Genomic DNA, 20,000 nt, shown 5'->3' with positions numbered 1-20,000 from the left:
CCATCATAAAAGTGCATCTATCCATCATAAAAGTGCATCTATCCATCATAAAAGTGCATCTGTCCATCATAAAAGTGCCTCTGTCCATCATAAAAGTGCATCTATCCATCATAAAAGTGCATCTGTCCATCATAAAAGTGCATCTGTCCATCATAAAAGTGCATCTGTCCATCATAAAAGTGCATCTGTCCATCATTAAAGTGCATATATCCATCATAAAAGTGCATCTGTCCATCATAAAAGTGCATCTGTCCATCATAAAAGTGCATCTGTCCATCATAAAAGTGCATCTATCCATCATAAAAGTGCATCTGTCCATCATAAAAGTGCATCTGTCCATCATAAAAGTGCCTCTGTCCATCATAAAAGTGCATCTATCCATCATAAAAGTGCATCTGTCCATCATAAAAGTGCATCTGTCCATCATAAAAGTGCATCTGTCCATCATAAAAGTGCATCTGTCCATCATTAAAGTGCATATATCCATCATAAAAGTGCATCTGTCCATCATAAAAGTGCATCTGTCCATCATAAAAGTGCATCTGTCCATCATAAAAGTGCATCTGTCCATCATAAAAGTGCATCTGTCCATCATAAAAGTGCATCTATCCATCATAAAAGTGCATCTGTCCATCATAAAAGTGCATCTATCCATCATAAAAGTGCATCTATCCATCATAAAAGTGCATCTGTCCATCATAAAAGTGCATCTATCCATCATAAAAGTGCATCTGTCCATCATAGTTTTCATTTTTGGGTTAACTTTCCCTTTAATTAACACAAATTTAACGGAATGCATAGCTGATATAAAAAATTGGATGACCAGTAATTTCCTACTACTAAATACTGAAAAAACAGAGATTCTAATTATTGGACAAAAAACTTCCACACGTAATAACCTAGAATACTGTCTAACACTTGATGGCTGCTCTGTTAAGTCTTCGTCGTCGGTTAGGAACCTGGGTGTGTGTGTGTGTGTGTGTGTGTGTGTGTGTGTGTGTGTGTGTGTGTGTGTGTGTGTGTGCTATTTGATACCAATCTCTCATTTGAAAGTCACGTGTCTAGTATCTGTAAAACCGCATTTTTCCATCTTAAAAACATATCTAAATTACGCCATATGCTCTCATTAACAAATGCAGAACAATTAGTTCATGCGTTCATGACCTCAAGGCTAGATTATTGTAATGCTCTACTGGGTGGTTGCCCTGCATGCTTAATAAACAAACTACAGCTGGTTCAAAACGCAGCAGCTCGAGTTCTTACCAGAACCAGGAAGTATGACCATATTAGCCCGGTTCTGTCAACACTGCATTGGCTGCCTATTAAACATCGTATAAATTTTAAAGTATTGTTGATTACCTACAAAGCACTAAATGGTTTAGCTCCGCAGTGCTTGAGCGAGCTCTTAACGCATTATAGTCCTTCACGTCTATTGCGATCTCAAAATTCCGGCCAGTTGATAATACCTAGAATATCAAAATCGACTGCTGGCGGGAGATCCTTTTCCTATTTAGCACCAAAACTCTGGAACAGTCTTCCTACCATTGTCCGGGAAGCAGACACACTCTGTCAGTTCAAAGCTAGACTAAAAACACATCTCTTTGACCTAGCATAAACATAATACATTATCGACTTCTATAAATTCAATGTTAGGCTGCATAGATTAGGTCAGCCGGAACTGGGAACACTTCCCTTAAATCCAGATGTACTCGCTACATCATAAGAAGAATGGCATCTACGCTAACTTTAGTGTCTTTGTTTATCCCGAGGTTTTCCCGCAGCCTGCCGGATCCGGGCCGTATCCAGATCTGACGAGGGAGCTTTGCCTGGACCCGATGACAATGCAGTGCTGAAGTATCCACTATCCTCTCCCTATGGAGGATCCCTTTCCCACTCTACAGATAAAGCGTTGTTGAAAATCCGGTTCGCGTACCCGAAGTGATAAAATAAAGCAAAATTATTTATCTAATGTATAGGCAAGACAAGTAGTTTGTTTAGGCATGGTTTGTAGGGAAATTACAAACCTGCGCACACATATTCAAACGAATATAACTATAGAATCAATTTTTAATGCGCATGTGAACGCAATCAGGTCACAGGTTCGCGTTTAAAGTCTGTTTAGAGAGAACGCCGTCGTCTTAGTGGCCCCTAATGTAATAACAAATGATCATTTTGCTGAGTGAATCAATCAAAACTAACTTTAGCTGGAAATAACATTATTCAAAAATCGCTATAAAGCCAAAACAATCTCTGTTACCGTAATTGTATGTTTATCTCTGTAAAGCTGCTTTGAAACAATCTACATTGTTAAAAATGCTATATAAATGAAGATGACTTGACTTGACTTGACTTTAATGCTGTGTGTGTTTGTCTCCTCCAGAATAGTTCTGCTCTGGTCCGACCCTCCGCCTTCAAACCCGTCGTCCCGAAGAGCTTCCACTCGATGCAGAACCTGCTGGGCCAGTCTGGAGGATCCGGTCGATCCGACGCCCCTCAGTCCCTGTGCGAGCCGGACAGCCCAGACCGGGACCGGGACCCTTCCCACGGCACCGACGGCCCGGCCGGCATGTCCGACTCTCTGACCAGCCTTCCCACATACACCGGTCCCAGTCTGAGCTTCGGCCCGGCTCCGGCCCTCGGGCCCCTCAGCGCCTCCACCAGCCACATCAACAGGCTGAGCAGCGCATCGTCATCGGCGCCGCGGGACAAACCGGACCGGCCCGACTATCAGAACGGGCTGAGCGTGTCCGACAGCGGGCAGTCCTGCTCCGGGAAGAGCTGCTTATCGTATCAGAGACTCTGTCATGTGACCGACACGACCGCCCAGGACACGCCCTCCACCGATGACATCATCCAGGACCTGGAGGACCGGCTCTGGGAGAAGGAGCAGGAGGTGAGGGTCACGTTTACATTACACACACACACACACACACACACTCACTCACTCACTCACTCACTCACACACACACACACACACACACACACACTCACTCACTCACTCACTCACACACACACTCACACACACACACACACACACACACACACACACACACACACACACACACACACACACACACTCACACACACACACTCACACTTACTCACTCACACATACACACACATACACACACATACACACACACACATTCTGTGATCAGTTACTATAACACCTGAATGAGTCACATGACCTCCTCAGGTGATCCACATGCGGCGTAACCTGGACCAGAGCGAGGCGGCCATCGCGCAGGTGTTCGAGGAGAAGCAGCGAGTGTGTGAGCGCGAGATGGAGGACCTGAGGCAGAACTACGCCGGGCGGCTCCATCAGGTGACCCATCGGGCCCAGCGCTCCCAGCATGCACTGCAGGCCCACATCGGGCGGCTCCAGCAGGACCAGCTGCGCCTGCAGGACGAGATCAGCGCCTTGCTCGCCCACAGGGAGGAGCTGGAGAGAAAGTGCCTGGATTACCGGAAAGAGCAGGCGGATATTCTGCCCCGCCTCGAGGAGACCAAGTGGGAGGTGAGAGGAGCGGAAAATCATGAATTTAAAGGGATAGTTCACACAAAAATGAAAATTAGCCAATGATTTACTCACCATGAAGCCATCCTAGGTGTATATGAAAAAAAGTGCATCTATCCATCATAAAAGTGCATCTATCCATCATAAAAGTGCATCTGTCCATCATAAAAGTACATCTGTCCATCATAAAAGTGCATCTATCCATCATAAAAGTGCATCTATCCATCATAAAAGTGCATCTATCCATCATAAAAGTGCATCTGTTCATCATAAAAGTGCATCCATCCATCATAAAAGTGCATCTGTCCATCATAAAAAGTGCATCTATCCATCATAAAAGTGCATCTATCCATCATAAAAGTGCATCTATCCATCATAAAAGTGCATTTATCCATGATAAAAGTGCATCTATCCATCATTAAAGTGCATCTATCCATCATAAAAGTGCATCTGTCCATCATAAAAGTGCATCTATCCATCATAAAAGTGCATCTATCCATCATAAAAGTGCATCTATCCATCATAAAAGTGCATCTGTCCATCATAAAAGTGCATCTATCCATCATAAAAGTGCATCTATCCATCATAAAAGTGCATCTATCCATCATAAAAGTGCATCTATCCATCATAAAAGTGCATCTATCCATGATAAAAGTGCATCTATCCATGATAAAAGTGCATCTATCCATCATAAAAGTGCATCTATCCATCATAAAAGTGCATCTATCCATCATAAAAGTGCATTTATCCATGATAAAAGTGCATCTATCCATCATAAAAGTGCATCTATCCATCATTAAAGTGCATCTATCCATCATAAAAGTACATCTATCATGATAAAAGTGCATCTATCCATCATAAAAGTGCATCTGTCCATCATAAAAGTGCATCTGTCCATCATAAAAGTGCATCTATCCATCATAAAAGTGCATCTATCCATCATAAAAGTGCATTTATCCATGATAAAAGTGCATCTATCCATCATTAAAGTGCATCTATCCATCATAAAAGTGCATCTGTCCATCATAAAAGTGCATCTATCCATCATAAAAGTGCATCTATCCATCATAAAAGTGCATCTATCCATCATAAAAGTGCATCTATCATGATAAAAGTGCATCTATCCATGATAAAAGTGCATCTATCCATCATAAAAGTGCATCTATCCATCATAAAAGTGCATCTATCCATCATAAAAGTGCATTTATCCATGATAAAAGTGCATCTATCCATCATTAAAGTGCATCTATCCATCATAAAAGTGCATCTGTCCATCATAAAAGTTCATCTATCCATCATAAAAGTGCATCTATCCATCATAAAAGTGCATCTATCATGATAAAAGTGCATCTATCCATGATAAAAGTGCATCTATCCATCATAAAAGTACATCTATCATGATAAAAATGCGCATCTGTCCATCATAAAAGTGCATCTGTTCATCATAAAAGTGCATCTATCATCATAAAAGTGCATCTATCCATCATAAAAGTGCATCTATCCATCATAAAAGTGCATCTGTCCATGTGCGTTTGGTGTGTGTTCTCGAGCCTCTAAACACTGTTGTCATGCAAATGAATGGCCAGGACGCATTAAAAGTTTCTGTCTTCAGTATAGCAGTGTCGTGTTAGCGGGGCCTAAGTTAATAACTAATGATCTTTGCGACGGAAGTGATTCAATCAAAACTAACTTTATCTGGACAACTTTATTCTAGAGCTGCTGTAAAGCCAAACAATCTCTGTTACTGTAATCTCGTGTTATCACTGTAAAGCTGCTGTGAAACTCTATATTGTTAAAGCGCTGTATAAATGAAGCTGACTTGACTTGTGTGTGTTTGGTTTGTGTTGAGCAGCTGTGTCAGAAAGTGGGCGAGATCTCCCTGTTGAAGCAGCAGCTTCGGGAGAGTCAGAGCGAGGTCACGCAACGGGCCGGAGAGATGGTGGCCCTCAGGGGTCAAATGAAGGAGCTCAACGCCCAGCTGAAGGAGCGCGAGGACACCATGATCGGCCTGAAGGACTCGTACGCCAGCAAGAGCCGCGAGCTGGAGAGATGCGAAGGAGAACTGAAGCGAACGCTGACTGAGGTGCTGCAGAAACACTCCACACACACTCACACGTGACCCGAGTCGCACGGGTGTATCTGTGGCAATACACTGTGTGGGTCAAAATTATCAATTTTTCTTTTATGCCAAAAAACATTAGATATTAAGCAAAGATCATGAAGATATTTAGTAAATTTCCTGCCGTAAATATATCAAACATTTATTTTTCTGAGTGAATGCAGCACAAACACGAACATAAATGCACAACTTTAAAGGCGAATTTCTCAATGTTTTGATTTATTTGCGCCCTCAGATTCCAGATCGGCTAAATATTGTCCTGTCCTAACAAATCCCATCAATGGAAACATAGTAATTTACTATAATTTATTCAGCTTTCAGATGATGTGTAAATCTCAATTTTAAAAAAATTGACCCATGTGACTGGTTTTGTGGTTCAGGGTCACATATACACAGTTTTAACTGATGTATATGTGTTCTAGGGGTGTATACCCTCATGTCACAATTCGATACACGATACTGAGATCACGATATGATATTATTTTACTATATACAATTATAATTACAATATAAGGATGATATTACAATGTTAGGATAATATATAGGGATGCATGATATATCGGTCACTATATCGGTATTGGCCGATATATGTTAATTTTTAATGTTAGCGTTATCGGCCTGATAAGAAAATGTGGCCGAGATTTTAAAGCTGATAAATAGTGTATTATGTCCTTCAGCTGAGACTCTTCAGATGCGCACTGTTTAACATGATGGTTTTGAATTGCTTGAAATATGATTTAAATCACTTCAAAAAAGGAAAATACAGTTCAGTGCAACATGTGTCATATCGGCTACATAACATCATAATGAGAACATTATAATTGTGTGCTTATGGCTTTTAATTGTGAGACTTTTGTTTTTGTAATCAGAATCGCAAAAAGTATATAAAAATTTGGATTTCGGTTTATCGGCAGATATATCGGTTATCAGCTTTCAAATATAAAGAATTATCAGTTATCGATATTGGGCAAAATTTGGATTTAGATTTATCGACCAATATATCGGTTATCAGCTTTCAAATATGAAGAATTATCAGTTATCGATATTGGCCAAAATGTGGATTTAGATTTATCGGCCAATATATCGGTCATCAGCTTTCAAATATAAAGAATTATCAGTTATCGATATTGGACAAAATGTGGATTTAGATTTATCGGCCAATATATCGGTCATCAGCTTTCAAACATAAAGAATTATCAGTTATCGATATTGGGCAAAATTTGGATTTAGATTTATCGGCCAATATATCGGTTATCAGCTTTCAAATATGAAGAATTATCAGTTATCGATATTGGCCAAAATGTGGATTTAGATTTATCGGCCAATATATCGGTCATCAGCTTTCAAATATAAAGAATTATCAGTTATCGATATTGGACAAAATGTGGATTTAGATTTATCGGCCAATATATCGGTCATCAGCTTTCAAATATAAAGAATTATCAGTTATCGATATTGGACAAAATGTGGATTTAGATTTATCGGCCAATATATCGGTTATCAGCTTTCAAATATAAAGAATTATCAGTTATCGATATTGGCCAAAATTTGGATTTAGATTTATCGGCCAGCATATCGGTTATCAGCTTTTAAATATAAAGAATTATCAGTTATCGATATTGGCCAAAATTCGGATTTAGATTTATCGGCCAGCATATCGGTTATCAGCTTTTAAATATAAAGAATTATCAGTTATCGATATTGGCCAAAATTTGGATTTAGATTTATCGGCCAATATATCGGTTATCAGCTTTCAAATATAAAGAATTATCAGTTATCGATATTGGCCAAAATGTGGATTTAGATTTATCGGCCAATATATCGGTCATCAGCTTTCAAATATAAAGAATTATCAGTTATCGATATTGGACAAAATGTGGATTTAGATTTATCGGCCAATATATCGGTCATCAGCTTTCAAATATAAAGAATTATCAGTTATCGATATTGGCCAAAATTTGGATTTAGATTTATCGGCCAGCATATCGGTTATCAGCTTTTAAATATAAAGAATTATCAGTTATCGATATTGGCCAAAATTTGGATTTAGATTTATCGGCCAATATATCGCTCATCAGCTTTCAAATATAAAGAATTATCAGTTATCGATATTGGCCAAAATTTGGATTTAGATTTATCGGCCAATATATCGGTTATCAGCTTTCAAATATGAAGAATTATCAGTTATCGATATTGGCCAAAATGTGGATTTAGATTTATCGGCCAATATATCGCTCATCAGCTTTCAAATATAAAGAATTATCAGTTATCGATATTAGACAAAATGTGGATTTAGATTTATCGGCCAATATATCGGTCATCAGCTTTCAAATATAAAGAATTATCAGTTATCGATATTGGACAAAATGTGGATTTAGATTTATCGGCCAATATATCGGTTATCAGCTTTCAAATATAAAGAATTATCAGTTATCGATATTGGCCAAAATTTGGATTTAGATTTATCGGCCAGCATATCGGTTATCAGCTTTTAAATATAAAGAATTATCAGTTATCGATATTGGCCAAAATTTGGATTTAGATTTATCGGCCAATATATCGGTTATCAGCTTTCAAATATAAAGAATTATCAGTTATCGATATTGGCCAAAATGTGGATTTAGATTTATCGGCCAATATATCGGTCATCAGCTTTCAAATATAAAGAATTATCAGTTATCGATATTGGACAAAATGTGGATTTAGATTTATCGGCCAATATATCGGTTATCAGCTTTCAAATATAAAGAATTATCAGTTATCGATATTGGACAAAATGTGGATTTAGATTTATCGGCCAATATATCGGTCATCAGCTTTCAAATATAAAGAATTATCAGTTATCGATATTGGACAAAATGTGGATTTAGATTTATCGGCCAATATATCGGTTATCAGCTTTCAAATATAAAGAATTATCAGTTATCGATATTGGCCAAAATTTGGATTTAGATTTATCGGCCAGCATATCGGTTATCAGCTTTTAAATATAAAGAATTATCAGTTATCGATATTGGCCAAAATTTGGATTTAGATTTATCGGCCAATATATCGGTTATCAGCTTTCAAATATAAAGAATTATCAGTTATCGATATTGGCCAAAATTTGGATTTAGATTTATCGGCCAGCATATCGGTTATCAGCTTTCAAATATAAAGAATTATCAGTTATCGATATTGGCCAAAATGTGGATTTAGATTTATCGGCCAATATATCGGTTATCGGCTTTCAAATATAAAGAATTATCAGTTATCGATATTGGCCAAAATGTGGATTTAGATTTATCGGCCAATGTATCGGTTATCGGCTTTCAAATATAAAGAATTATCAGTTATCGATATTGGCCAAAATGTGGATTTAGATTTATCGGCCAATATATCGGTTATCGGCTTTCAAATCTAAAGAATTATCAGTTATCAGTATCGGGCAAAATTTGGATTTAGATTTATCGGCCAATATATCGGTTATCGGCTTTCAAATATAAAGAAGTATCGGTATCAACCAAAATTTTCGTATCGGTGTATCCCTAACTCATATCTTCATATATTAATTTTTACTGTATTTTTGATCAAATAAATGCAGCCATATGTTGATTCCACTCGTAATCAATTCCACTTGATTTTAATCAATTTAAAGCTTTGATCACAGGAATAAATTACACTTTACTATATATTCACAAAGAGAACAGCTGTTTTAAATCATAATAATATTTCACATTTTCCACAGTATTCTTGATCAAATAATGCATTATGTTGATTTCACTCGTATGGTTTGGTTTACTATATACAGGTGAAACTCGAAAATGTTTAATTTATTTCAGTAATTCAACTTAAAAGGTGAAACTAATATATTATATAGACTCATTACATGCAAAGTGAGATATTTCACGCCTTTATGTGTTATAATTTTGATGATTATGGCTTACAGATATGAATTCTTATGAAAATTTGGGGTTCCCTTTCGAGGGAACTCGCGATGCGTCACTTGACGCTTTGGGAACGCCCCCAGCGTGAATGCGTCTGAGCATCAATGTCAACTAGTCCAATGGAAAGAATGAGCGTCACGGGCGGGTGACGTCATGACCAGGAAGGCATAAGAGCACATCCGGTGAAACGCGGCATTAGCTTCTGTGTCTCAGCAAGCGATCTGTGTCATTTTGTCTCTGTCTATTTACTGTTGTCTGTTGCGGAAAAGGATGGAAACTAAACAAGTGTACAAACAGTGTGCTTCTCCCTGCCCGCGTTATTTAACGGGTGGGGACACACACGAGCTTTGTGTCATTTGTTTGGGAGTGGAGCATGCGGTCTCAGCCTTCGAGGGGGCTGAGTGCCAGCATTGTGAGATGTTACCGCTTCGCATGCTCCGCTCTCGCCTGTCACTCTTTGATAAAGAGAGTGGGCAGGCTCGCGATCCGCAGGGATCAGGACCCGCGTCTGCTGAGGCAGCGCGGAGAATGCATTCCTGGGGATCGCAAAAGGATCTTTCGGAGGGGTTGGAGACGGGTCCGAGGGCTCTTTCTCCTTCCTTACCCGAGAGATCCAGCGCTCTCCCCCCGGTGTCGGAAGCACGCTCTGCGGTTTCTTCCGCCCGGGGAGAGAGCCCTCCATTACTTCATTGCTCTCCCTCCGAGGAGGTCGATGCGATGAGTTTGGAGAGTGAATGCACACACATGGGGGAAAGAGATTCACAATTTATTTCCCCAGCATATGATGAGCTGGTGGATGTTATGTCGCGGGCTGTAGATAAATTAAAGATTGAATGGCCATCTGATAAGAGGGGCGCTCGTCCTAAGAGTAAATTAGATAAGCGCTTTTTATCTTCTACTGCTTCATCTCCACCACGAGGGCTTCCATTTTTTCCTGATCTTCACAATGAGATTTCTAAATCATGGAATAAGCCATACTCTTCACGTCTTTTCAGCCCTCAAGTCAATATTTATTCAAAAATTAGAGGGCTGAAAGAGTATGGTTATGAGGCGATGCCCCAGGCGGAACCGAATTTAGCTAGCTATCTTTCCCCTGGTCCCGCATCGTCTCTGAAAGCCTCGGCTTTGCCCACTAGACCGCTCAAAGCCAAGTCGGTGTTAGTGGGCAAAGCTTATACGGCAGCAGGTCAAGCTGGAGCATGTCTGCATACTATGGCAGTGCTTCTGGCTTATCAAGCTGACCTGCTGGGGGATCTGGATAATAGTGAGGGAGTTAGTCATGACGATATTCGAGAACTTCGTCGGGCTACCGATCTTTCTCTCAGGGCTACTAAAGAGACCGCCAGAGCAATTGGGCGGTCTATGGCAGCTTTGGTAGCTACTGAGAGACATTTATGGTTGAATCTTTCGGAGATTAAAGAAAAAGATCGTGCTTTTTTGTTAGATGCTCCGCTTGAACCTTCTGGTCTCTTTGGTGACGCAGTCCATGCGGTCGTCGAGAGATTTCAGGAATCAAAAAAGCAAGCGGACGCTTTCAAGAAGTTTATCCCTCGCCGTGTCCAGCCCCCTGGGGCTGCTGGGCGTGAGCAACCCCAGCCATCTAGCTCATCATATCGTGTGCATCAGAAAGAGAGTGTTGCGTCTCGTGCACCTCCACGTGGAAACTGGAGACAGACGCAACCCTCTCAGCCGAAGTCTTCTAAGTCGAAGCCGGATCTGAGGACCGCTCTTCAGGCGAAGAAGACTTCGGCTCAGAAAAAAAAAAGGTCCTGATGTTCATGCATCAGGCCTGTGAGGACAGCCCCGACCGAAATAGAGCGGTGTACACCTCATCATACGGTGCCCGTTCCATTTCGGGGTCCTCACGAGCCCGTTCTGCCAACCCTGCCACCCTCTGTGCTTCAGGGCGCAGCGGTCTCCAGCGAGTCGCTGATGCTATGCTGCGGCACAGCATCGGTTTCGCGCCCTCTGAGGGGGGCTTTAGAGCGGCCAGTTCAGGTAGTTCCTGCCATTATGTTTCAGGCTCCGGAATTGGCTGTCTCGATAACACCAGAGACCAGCCTCGAGAGGCTGGTTCCCTTAGTAAATTTTCTGGCAGCGTGGAAGCTTCTGCCGAATATTTCTCGTTGGGTCCTGCAGATTGTAGAGAAAGGATACAGAATCCAGTTTGGTTCTCGTCCTCCTCGTTACAACGGGGTGCTGCCCACAGTGGTGCATCCCGAGCAGGCTCTGGTAATGGAGCAAGAGGTAAAGGCCCTGTTAGCAAAGGAAGCTATAGAACAGGTGTACTCACCCGACAGAGAGTCGGGTTTTTACAGCCGTTATTTCATTGTTCCAAAAAAGGATGGGGGGTTGCGTCCCATTTTAGATCTTCGTCTGTTGAATCGTTCAGTACAGAAACTCAAGTTCAAGATGCTGACACTCAAACAGATCGTGACTCAAATCAGATCCGAGGACTGGTTTGTCACGATAGATCTGAAGGACGCCTACTTCCATATCTCCATCCTCCCTCAGCACAGGAAGTTCCTAAGGTTTTCTTTCGGGGGCAAAGAATACCAATATCGGGTTCTTCCTTTCGGTCTAGCTTTATCACCCCGCACGTTCACGAAATGCGTGGATGCAGCTCTAGCCCCTCTCAAGCTTCAGGGCATACGTATTCTGAACTACATCGACGACTGGCTGATTCTGGCGGAATCAGAGCAGTTGGCGGTTCGGCACCGAGGTGTCGTTCTCGCTCATATGCAGATGTTGGGGTTGAGGCTCAATGCCAAGAAGAGTGTTCTTTCTCCAGTACAGAGAACCACTTTCCTTGGTGTGGTATGGGATTCAGTGACGATGCGGGCCACTCTATCGCCCGTTCGTGTAGCTGCTATCCTGACAGCCACCAAAGAGCTAAAGCTAGGCCAGTCACGCACTGTGAAACAGTTCGAGTGACTGTTGGGTCTCTTGGCGGCAGCGTCCAACGTGATACCTTTTGGCCTGCTGTACATGAGACCTTTACAGTGGTGGCTAAGGACCAGAGGGTTCTCCCCGAGGGGAAACCCACTTCGTATGATCAAGGTCACGCGGCGGTGCCTTCGTGCCTTAATTATATGGAGGAAACATTGGTTCTTAACCCAGGGTCCGGTATTGGGAGCTCTTTGCCATCGTGTTACGATCTCGACAGATGCTTCCCTCACCGGCTGGGGAGCGGTAATGGAAGGCCGCTCGGTTCAGGGTCTGTGGAAAAATCATCATCTTTCGTGGCACATCAATTGCCTGGAGATGATGGCTGTCTTCAATGCGTTGAGACAGTTTCTCCCAGACCTGAGGGGCCATCATGTGCTTGTACGAACAGACAACACATCAGTGGTCTCTTATCTGAACCGTCAGGGGGGTCTGCGGTCGCGTCCGCTTTGCAAACTGGCGCACCAGATCCTCCTGTGGTCTCTGGGGAAGGTACTCTCCCTGAGGGCAGTGTATATTCCTGGGGACCAGAATATGGGGGCAGACATCCTGTCGAGGCAGGAGCTGAGGCCAGGGGACTGGAGACTCCACCCCGAGGCGGTGGAGAAAATTTGGGAGGTTTACGGCCAAGCAGAGGTGGATCTGTTTGCGTCTCAGCATACGACGCACTGTCCACTTTGGTTCTCCCTTACTCACCCAGCCCCCCTGGGGCTGGATGCTATGGTGCAGACGTGGCCGAGGCTACGTCTGTACGCATTTCCCCCTGTTGCTCTGCTCCCAGGAGTTCTGGAGCGAGTCCGCCAGTACGGAATAAGCCTACTGCTTGTAGCACCACGCTGGCCGAGTCGGATCTGGTTTGCGGACCTGATCCATCTCTTAGACGGTCCTCCCTTGGAGATCCCGATCATTAGAGACCTTCTGTCTCAGGCCGGGGGCACAATATTTCACCCTCGACCAGAGATTTGGAACCTGTGGGTTTGGCCTCTGAGGGGGCCCAACTCATAGAGTGTGGTCTCTCAGCTGAGGCTGCTGAGACCATCCTAAGCTCCAGAGCTCCAGCTACTAGGAAACTTTATGCGCTTAAATGGAGAGTTTTTTCTGTGTGGTGTCACCGACATCAGTGGGATCCAGTTAACTGTTCTGTGAACACAGTACTCGAGTTCCTGCAGGAGCGCTTTACGTCAGGTCTATGTCCTTCCACGCTCAAGGTCTACGTGGCGGCCATTGCGGCTTACCACGCCCTGGTGGGGGGTACATCGTTGGGTCGAGACCCCCTGATTACACGTTTCCTTCGTGGCACATTGAGGCTGAGGCCTGCAACTCGCACTAAGGTGCCAGCTTGGGATCTTGCTATAGTACTAGAAGGCCTGTCTAGGGCTCCGTTCGAGCCCTTAGATTCGGTTTCAGAGAAATTTCTTACCCTCAAGACTATCTTTCTGCTAGCTATTTCTTCCCTTAAGAGAGTTGGAGACCTTCAGGCCCTTTCGGTTTCCCCCACCTGCCTTGAGTTTGCACCGGGGATGGTCAAGGCATTCTTATATCCAAAACAGGGATACGTCCCTAAGGTGCCGACCTTGATTCCGAGGCCTATTGTGCTGCAGGCTTTCTGTCCTCCTCCTTTTACATCTGCGGACCAGGAAAGGCTGAACCTCTTGTGTCCAGTGCGAGCACTGGATACTTATGTTCTTTGGACATCTTCTATGAGGAAGTCCGACCAGTTATTTATTTGCTTTGGATCACCTAAGAAGGGTCTTCCTGCTTCTAAACAGACGGTTAGTAAGTGGATAGTCGAGGCTATTTCACTTGCATACGAGTACTCTGACCATCCGTGTCCCTTGGTGGTCAGAGCTCACTCAACGAGGGGTATGGCGGCCTCTAAAGCCTTGTTATTTGGGGTTTCTCTCCAAGACGTTTGTGATGCGGCAGGCTGGTCCTCACCGCTCACATTCGTCAGGTTTTACAGTTTGGACCTGGATGCTGCCCCAGGTTCTCAGGTGCTTAGTGCTTAGTTCCAACAGACTGACACTCAGGTACTTGGAATTCTGGCGTTTTGGGTATTCTCGTTCCCAAAGCGTCAAGTGACGCATCGCGAGTTCCCTCGAAAGGGAACGTCTCAGGTTACTACTGTAACCATAGTTCCCTGAGAAAGGGAACGAGACGATGCGTCACCCTGCCATACTTCCTGCATCCCTGTGATCGGCTTGCTTCGACTTTTTGAAGCTAATGCCGCGTTTCACTGGATGTGCTCTTATGCCTTCCTGGTCATGACGTCACCCGCCCGTGACGCTCATTCTTTCCATTGGACTAGTTGACATTGATGCTCAGACGCATTCACGCTGGGGGCGTTCCCAAAGCGTCAAGTGACGCATCGTCTCGTTCCCTTTCTCAGGGAACTATGGTTACAGTAGTAACCTGAGACGTTTTCATAAGCTGTAAGCCATAATCATCAAAATTATAACAAATAAAGGCGTCAAATATCTCACTTTGCATGTAATGAGTCTATATAATATATTAGTTTCACCTTTTAAGTGAATGAACTTTTGCATGATATTCTAATTTTTCGAGTTTCATCTGTATTCACATAAGTTTGAAATTATAATAATAATTCATATTTTTAACGGTATTAGATCATATGTTGATTCCACTCGTGTTTTGCCGTGTCTGCAGGTGTCGATGTTGCGTGACAAGCTGGTGGTGTTCGAAGCCGAGGTTCTGGGTCTCAAACGGGCCCTGAACGAGCTAAGCTGCAGGAGCGCGGTCAGTTTACCGTGGGCCGGGCTTCACTCGCCCCGGACGCCCGAACCCCTCAGCGCCACGGTGGACTCGTTCCTCAGCCTGCAGAGCGACGAGGCTAAAGCGCAGCGTCAGGAGGCGGAGCTACGCCGTCAGCTGGAGCGCCTGACGGGAGAACTGCACCTGGAGCGCCAGCAGCGCGAGAGGCAAGCGCTCACCTTCGCTCAGGAGAGACACACCTGGCAGGACGAGAAGGAGCGCGTGCTGAAGTACCAGGCCCAGCTGCAGATCAGCTACGTGGAGACGCTGCAGAGGAACCAGGCGCTGGAGGAGCGGGTCGGGCAGCTCGGGTCCGATTCCCTCTCGATCCCCGTCCCGGTGACCGGCGCTCTCTCTCCCGGCGATCCCAAGACACCGGCTCTGCATCAGCTGGCGCCTCCGTGGCCCGGACCGTCCCGACTGGAGCGCATCGAGTCCACAGAGATCTAGACATGAACTGAGACAATCGACGTCTGTGCGAAAGAACGACAAATGCAGTTATGAATCAAAAAAGATGCACACATTTTTCCATCTCTTTACTGAAAGGGGGTCTATAAACTGTTGGTCAAAAGTTTTTTTATGTTTTTGAAAACTCACCAAGGCTGCATTTATCTGATCAACAACACAGTAAGAATAGTGAAATATTATTATAGTTTATCAGAGACAATCGACCTCTGTGCAAAAGAGAGACCCGCGGACCGGTGAATGAACAACAAATGCAGTTATGAATCAAAAGAGACGTGTTTCCATCTCTTCGCTGGTCATCAGTGATATGAAAGGGGGTCTATAAACTACCGGGCAAAAGTTTGAAAAAAGTACGATTTTTAAATGTTTTCGAAAACTCACCAATGCTGCATTTATCTGATCAAAAACACAGTAAAAATAGTGAAATATTATTATGATTTTTTTTTTTAAACCTGAATTTTCAGCATCATTACTCCAGTCTTCAGTGTCACATGATCCTTCAGAAATCACTCTAATATGAGGATTTGATGCATTTATGATTATAAGCAATGTTTTTTTTTTTTTTTTTGTGGAAAACGAGATCAATTTTAATTTTCAGGATTCTTTGATGATTCATTTGAAATATAATTTTAAAAAAGTGACATTATAGATGTCATACTGCCACTTTTGACCAATTTAATGTGTCTTTGCTGAATAAAAGTGATTTATTTTAATTTTTTTAAACACTTACACAATTTTTTTAAACACTTAATGTGAAAAATTTCACATTTTTACAGTATTTTTGATCAAATAAATGCAGCCCTGGTGAGCAGAAGAGACCTTTACGAAGTCTTAATTATTCTGTATTTGAAGGAATCTGGAAGTTAACGCCAGGGGTCATTAGACGACACACAGAGGGCTCCTATCTGCGGATAGAATTACTTGAAAAAAATAAAAATTTGTTGGTCTCAGTTTTTTTTTTTTATTCGGTGCAAAATTACAACTTGCTTTGACTTCTTCTACATTGATGTTTCTGGAAGGTTCTCTGAGAGCTGCTGCTATGTTCAGTGTTGTGGGTAGACAGGCTGGCTGTGGATATGATGGTTATTTATGTGTCAAATCGTTATTTCCAGTATACCAACATATTGCGTGTGAATATTTTGAAAAAAATATGAAAATTACTGTTATTTCATCGTTCTGGTTATTGTGAATTAATAAAGCCGATATTTCAGCTTTGTTTTTCTGTAACATGTGGTTCAAATGCATCAACAATTTCCCAAAACCATATTCCTTTCGATGTAGTTCTGATGTAATTATTTGATTTGATGATGTAATTAATTGATTCAGAGAACAAATGCTATGTTTTTATACTTCTATTGTTTGTATTTATGTTACTGTAATGACTTGCGTAATAATGCTCAATCAAAAACACATTAAACGATAAAGACACACCAATCCATATCGTCTTTTTTTAGACGTTTGATATTAAACACGATAGCCTACGTGTTTTATTATTTTCCATAAAAAACATGTTTTTTTTTTGCCCAGTTTGACAGGTATGTTTATATATTTTTGTTCTGGAACAGTCATAACCCAGTAATATCGTCACATGCTGACGTAAATATGAATAAAATAAAGCTTGGTGCTTCAGGAAATAAATAAATAACTCCATTGAAGTGAAAAAATATATATTTCTGATTCCATATTTTAAAATAAAATCTGTAAGTCAACGTCTTTTGTAAAGCCCCGAAATCTGAATGATGTTTGACTTTACGCCACGTTCTTCTCTTTAAGGTGATCGCTTATGAATTCGACAACAGAATTAATATGAATATACTTGTACATGTTGTGGATACAGGTATGACTTTACGAGATTATGTTTGTGTTGTGTCATCCGCGCGCGCGCCTCTCCAGTCCAAACAAGTGCACGCGCGCGAGAAAATAACTTGAAACTACTTAATTTATCGTGTGTAAATAATTTAAATGACTAAATCCAATCATTAAACACTTGATTCATTCTTTTAAGATATATGTAATAATGCAATGTAAGAAGATAAACAGAGAATGTCTAGATAAATCACCTGGCGCTCGTCACTGTAAAGTCGTTTCCCGCCAGCAGAGGGCAGCGCTGAGCCGCGCGCGCCTCTTTGCTCCCGGAAGTAGCTGTGACGTCAGCGCCGCTGCTGTTTCTTCTCCTGCGAGTGAGTTTTGTTTTCATGTTTTCATCCGTGTAAATCAATGTGTGAATCTCAGAGTGTTATGTGCTTTATTTATAGTTTTCTCGATCTATTAAACTCTTTCTGTCTTGCACGATCGTTGGGCATTTTTGATCAGTAACAAACACACAACATAATAAGGTAATTTATGCGACGTTATTAATGAATTTATGCAGTTAGTTGTTTATTTTGAGCTTTTTGAACGTGCATAATGCTAATACAAATTTTATTTACATAAAGCCGTCGTATTCTTTACCACACTATATCGCAAATCACGTAGTAAATAAATATTGTCATCGCTACTATGAAATATATACACGACCACGGTAGTGTCACACTAAAATATTGACTTTTGTGTGTGTGTGTGTGTGTGTGTGTGTGTGTGTGTGTGTGAGAGTGAGTGTCAATTAGTGTGTTTGAGTGACTGTGTGTGTGTGCGTGTGTTTGAATGGCAGTATGTGTGTTTGAGTGGCTTTGTGTCTTGAGTGTGTGTGTGTGTGTGTGTGTGTGTGTGTGTGTGAGAGAGAGAGCGTGTTAGTCTTAGTGAGTTACTGTGTGTGTGTGTGTGTGTGTGTGTGTGTTTTGTGAGTGAGTGTTTGAGAGAGTGTGTATATAATATACATTCTTCTGTACATTGCAGTTGTATTTTTCCCTTAAAGGTTTAGTTTCAGTAACTCTATTGTAAGTGCCTGTGATGTTCCAGTATGATTGATGATTTTATTTTATGTATTTACTATTTAACCAGGCAAGTCATACATACATTTCACAACACACATATACATTCATTTAAAACATTGACAAGCTGTGATAAAAACACTCCCTAGTAGTCTTTTTTAAATGCAGAGATTGAGATAAATGACTTTTGTAGCTCATTCCAATCATTTGGACCATAAGCAGTGTGTGTGTGTGTGTGTCTAGTGTTGTTGATCTGTGTGTGTCTGGTGTTTCAGACTCTCTCTCTGCTGTAGATGCAGGATCATCATCATGGTGCTCAACCTGTGCTTGCCACACTTCCACACCTCCGTTCAATGCAACAAGGTACAACTAACGCACACACACTCCTCACACACACACACACACACACTTACTCACTCATACAGACACTAACTAACACACAGACACACACACAGCCACTCACACACACACTTACTCACTCATACAGTCACAGACACTAACACACAGTCACTCATACACACACAGACACACACACTTACTCACTCGTACAGTCACAGACACTACTAACACACAGACACACACACAGTCACTCACACAGTCACTCACACAGTCACTCACACAGTCACTCACACAGTCACTCACACAGTCACTCACACACACACACACACAGACACACACACTTACTCACTCATACACTCACAGACACTCACACACACACACACACTTACTCACTCATACAGTCACAGACACTCACTAACACACAGACACAGACACACACTTACTCACTCATACACTCACAGACACTCACACACACGCTCACTCACTCACTAACACACACACACACACGCACCATGATGAATGTACTTCGAATTCATGGATTTTCGGACTTTTGTGCTGTGTATGGATGTTCACACGAACGAAATCTGAACTAGAAAAAGATTGTTTTAAAAAAAAAATGTTTTTAGTTTTTTCTGGACTCAATGATAAATACATGTCTGACCTTTGGAACGAACCTAAAAAACTAGAAAATTGTATTCATGACGATTTATGGTTATTTTATCTCCGTTAGACCTTTGCCTACATTGACGCAGATGCATTAAAGAGGAGGTGCTCCCCTGTTCCATGATGGCGGCTCTATTGACGCATTCGTTCCAATGAACTGCCGTAGCCAAGGCGACATCTAGTGAATACCATAGATATCCATAATAAAGGCTAGATGTCGTCCGCGCTGCTGGCCAATGGAGGTCGACGTCCGCACTGGCGGCCATCTTGTCACAGGCAGCTCGCTCACTCGTAACATTGTGTTTTAATGGTGCATGTACTTTTTAAATAACCATAACTTGCTCAATTTTCTACCGATTTTCAAACGGTTTGGTTTGTTATAA

At 42.1% G+C, this 20,000-nt stretch overlaps 2 protein-coding genes across 2 annotated transcripts in view; both read left to right on the top strand.

The window, feature by feature from the left end:
• The window catches only part of lzts3b (leucine zipper, putative tumor suppressor family member 3b), a 20,431-nt gene extending 4,582 nt beyond the window's left edge, over positions 1-15,849 (top strand). Inside the window, exons 3-6 of the mRNA XM_056241931.1 lie at positions 2,381-2,893; positions 3,197-3,517; positions 5,370-5,600; positions 15,176-15,849. Of these exons, the coding sequence (XP_056097906.1) occupies positions 2,381-2,893; positions 3,197-3,517; positions 5,370-5,600; positions 15,176-15,730 (1,620 nt within the window). The 3' untranslated portion in view covers positions 15,731-15,849. The remainder of the gene's footprint in view (positions 1-2,380; positions 2,894-3,196; positions 3,518-5,369; positions 5,601-15,175) is intronic.
• A 2,118-nt stretch (positions 15,850-17,967) lies between these two features.
• Positions 17,968-20,000, top strand: part of ubox5 (U-box domain containing 5) — a 14,796-nt gene continuing 12,763 nt past the window's right edge. The window contains exons 1-2 of the mRNA XM_056241944.1: positions 17,968-18,081; positions 18,891-18,978. Coding sequence (XP_056097919.1) covers positions 18,925-18,978 — 54 coding nt within the window. The 5' untranslated portion in view covers positions 17,968-18,081; positions 18,891-18,924. The remainder of the gene's footprint in view (positions 18,082-18,890; positions 18,979-20,000) is intronic.

Source organism: Rhinichthys klamathensis, unplaced genomic scaffold, assembly GCF_029890125.1.
Source record: "Rhinichthys klamathensis goyatoka isolate OS25496 unplaced genomic scaffold, OSU_Roscu_1.1 h1tg000685l_1, whole genome shotgun sequence".
Classification (NCBI taxonomy): domain Eukaryota; kingdom Metazoa; phylum Chordata; class Actinopteri; order Cypriniformes; family Leuciscidae; genus Rhinichthys; species Rhinichthys klamathensis.
The sequence above is the reverse complement of the archived record's forward strand: the minus strand, read 5'-3'. Positions and strand labels throughout refer to the sequence as shown.